Raw genomic sequence first — 3,503 nt, forward strand, 5'->3', positions numbered from 1 at the left:
GCCCGAGTCGCTCCTCCGGCGGTGTCTGACTCCTCCACGCGTTCGCGGGTTGTCCGGGCATCAGTACATCGTGGTCCGATCCCAGTTAATTCGGTTTAATTTGGCCTGAGGGGCCTTGAGATAGTGCAGATAGTACTCCCCATCCTTCTATTGAAACCACATTAAACCACGCAGGAGGGAGAAAGTCCAGACTTCAAGTAAAACACACACACACACAGACACACAGACACACACACACACACACACACACACACACAGACACACACACACACACACACACACAAAGATTCTCCGTAGAGCAGCTAATGGGAATTACTGTGAAATGCTGATTGGGACATGTGGATTGTAAACTGAACTTTTAATTATTTTTGCTGCAATCATTTCATTTTACAACAGATGGGATTACGATTAGGCATGTGGTACTGGAGAGATGAAACCAAAAGTCTTGAATTCAGAAGGTAAATTTTAATAAAATTTTATTATAGCCTTTATAAAAATTACATGTGCTTGGAGTAAAAAAAAAAATTTCAAACAATACAAAGGGGTATAGAGAGTAAAATAAATACCTGCTGAAATCCCACCAATGTAAACCCGTTCAATGATAGGAACTGTTTGAGTCATCTTCCTGACCGTGGAGCCATTTACAGAACTTCACAAAATAGACATTCACCAAATATTTATTTTTCAATAAATCAACTAGTTTCAAGCACAGGAAGACGAGAGGCAGGGGATCAATTAGAAGGTTAGTTGTAGGAGGATTACAAATAGTTACACAGGTAGAAACAAAGTCAGGACTAAGTCCATGTAGGTAGCAATAAAGAGAAGGTGCAGGACTAAGAAATATTTAAAATATATTTGGATAGAATTGATAGAATGTGGTACCTGGGTGGGAAGGGAGAGGGAGAATTAGGTGTTTAGATTGACCCCCAGATACCTGGTTTGAGTAATTGGGTGGCTGGGATTGCCCAATACCCACACACAGACTGAAAGGTAAAATTGTGATGTGTTTGAGGGTGCTATGACATGTTCACATGGATACGTGTTTTAAGCTGTTGGACAAAGGAGGCTGGAGGCCAGGAAAGGAGTTGGCTAAGCAGATGTAATTTATAGTTACATTATATTTAATGTTAATTAAACAATTTAAAGGCTAAACAGTACATTAGAATCATAATCAAAAGTTTATATTTCATTGAGTATTTATTTCAGGATTTGAGTAATCAGTCATTTCTAAAGCAGTGATTTCAGTTTTTGTTCTCAGATATCTCAGAAAATTTTGTTGAGTAGCTCCTGAAACATCATACTCAGTGAGTGTGAGATAGACAATGAGAAAGACAGCAAGATAGCTTTGGGATTAAACAGACAAAATATATTTTTAAAGCACAAGTACATAGAAATATCTAAATGCCAACATTTTGTTTCAAACTTCATATATTTATTTATTTATTTATTTTAATGTATATTTTTATTGATTTCAGAGAAGAAGGGAGAGGGAGGAAACATCAATGATGAGAGAGAATCATTGATTGGCTGCCTCCTGCACACCCCCTACTGGGAATCAAGCTCACAACTAGGGCATGTGCCCTGACCAGGAATCAGGGACCTCCTGGTTCATAGATTGACATTCAACCTCTGAGCCACCCTGGCTGGGCAAACTTCATATATATTAAAAGGCCATCTCAATCCTCTCTTCTATGATGAAAATGTGGGCCATACTTTTTACTTACTTACCTTCTTTATAAATGGAAATAAATTTGTAGTATTTTAAAACTAACTCTCATATAAGAATTAGTTTTTAAAATTTTTTTAAATTAATCCTCACCTGAGGATATTTTTCCATTGAATTTTAGAGAGAGTGGAAGGGAGGGAGAGAGAGAAAGAGAAAGAGAGAGAGAGAGAGAGAGAGAGAGAGAGAGAGAGAGAGAGAGAAACATTGATGTGAGAGAGACACATCGATTTGTTGTCTCCCACATGTGCCCTGACCGGCACCAGAGATGGAGCCTGCAATCGAGTTGCATGACCTTGACTAGAGTCAAACCCATGATCCTTCAGTCCACAGGCCGACACTCTCTCTATCCACTGAGCCAAACTGGGTAGGGCAGAATTAGTATTATTTTTAAAAACTAATTTATCTTATTTTCCATACAAGCCTACTAATAAATTACAGATATCAATTTTACATCAACTTCCTTATTCATAAAATATTCATATTCATAAATGAAAGTTCCTTTTCATTTATTACCAAATTATTATTTGAAAATAGCTTGATTGATTTCCACTAATTTTGAAGAATATACATGAGATGGTTGCTTTGAAAGGGGGATTACATGCACAATGTTGAGCAAAAAAGGCTAGACACAAAAATGTAAATATGCTTGTACTTATATGAGTTTAAAGTAGACCAAAAAAAAACAACCTGTAATGGCCCAGTGGCATGGCTCAATGGTTGAGCGTTGCTCTATGAACCAGGAGGTCACGGTTTGATTCCCAGTCAGGGCACATGCCAGGGTTTCTGGCTGGATCTCCAGTTGGGGGTGTGCCAGAGGCAGCCAAACAGTGATTCTCTCTCATCATTGATGTTTCTATCGCTCTCTCCCTTTCCTTTCTTCTCTGATATTAATAAAAAAATAAAATAACTGTAATGATAGAGGTCAGAATAATTGTCAGCTTTGGGAAGTTATCAACTAGCAAGGGCTTGAAAGAAGGTACAAGAGAATCTTCTGAGGGGCTGGAAATGGACTATATAGTGATCGGGTGATGGTTACATGGGTATATATACATAGTAAAAAATTCATCAATCTGTCCACTTAAGAGTTATGTACTTTACTACATGTAAGTTATACCTCAATTTAAAAAGTTAAAAAAAAACACACCCCAAACTATGGACTCGGTGGAATATACAAACTGGGGCCAGTTAGGAGAGATGGGAAAGGAACACCATGAAGGATGGATGGGAGGGCAGCTCTTTGTAGTGGGGCTGCTTTGTGTTAAAGCAACTCTGGGTGGCAGACCTCAGAGTGTCAGGATCACCTTGGGAGTCCAGCTGCTAGGGACAATACGAGGGAAGAGGAAAGCAGTACATTGTGTTGTAGGTCAGGGTTAGTGTTTGGATTTGATGGTACGATAGGTACTGATTCTCTTTCAAAGTCTCTGCATATCCCATCACAAGTTAAAATGTAGGTTTGAAGTCAGAGGGGACTCCTGAGAGGGCTCTTTTTTCCAGAGACAATGCTGCAGGGAGAGGCCACCCCAGTGCATGGTGATGAGACAGGGCAGAGGCAGAGGAGGCTGAGAGGGGCAGTGGTAAGGGCGGGTGCTGCAGAGGCAGAAAGTCACGCTCCCAGACCTAGTTATGTTTGGTCTCTACTGAGCATACAGGACGGCACTGCAAAAACAGAGTATTCTTTTTTATTTTTAAAGAATAGTTTATTGATTTTTAGAGAGAGAGGAAGGGAGAGGAGAGAAACCACGATGGGAGGTGTAACATCAATAGGCTGCCTTCCAGG

General features: G+C 39.7%; 1 protein-coding gene across 2 annotated transcripts in view; it reads left to right on the forward strand.

Moving 5' to 3' along the window:
- Window positions 1-289: 289 nt before the first annotated feature.
- Window positions 290-3,503, forward strand: part of PPP1R36 (protein phosphatase 1 regulatory subunit 36) — a 22,616-nt gene continuing 19,402 nt past the window's right edge. The window contains exon 1 of one of the 2 annotated variants that reach the window (XM_014467907.2): window positions 290-458. In XM_014467907.2, coding sequence (XP_014323393.1) covers window positions 397-458 — 62 coding nt within the window. In that variant the 5' untranslated portion in view covers window positions 290-396. The remainder of the gene's footprint in view (window positions 459-3,503) is intronic. The other variant, XM_023743922.1, reaches the window with a different exon arrangement.

Source organism: Myotis lucifugus, unplaced genomic scaffold (genome assembly GCF_000147115.1).
Source record: "Myotis lucifugus unplaced genomic scaffold, Myoluc2.0 scaffold_419, whole genome shotgun sequence".
Lineage (NCBI taxonomy): Eukaryota > Metazoa > Chordata > Mammalia > Chiroptera > Vespertilionidae > Myotis > Myotis lucifugus.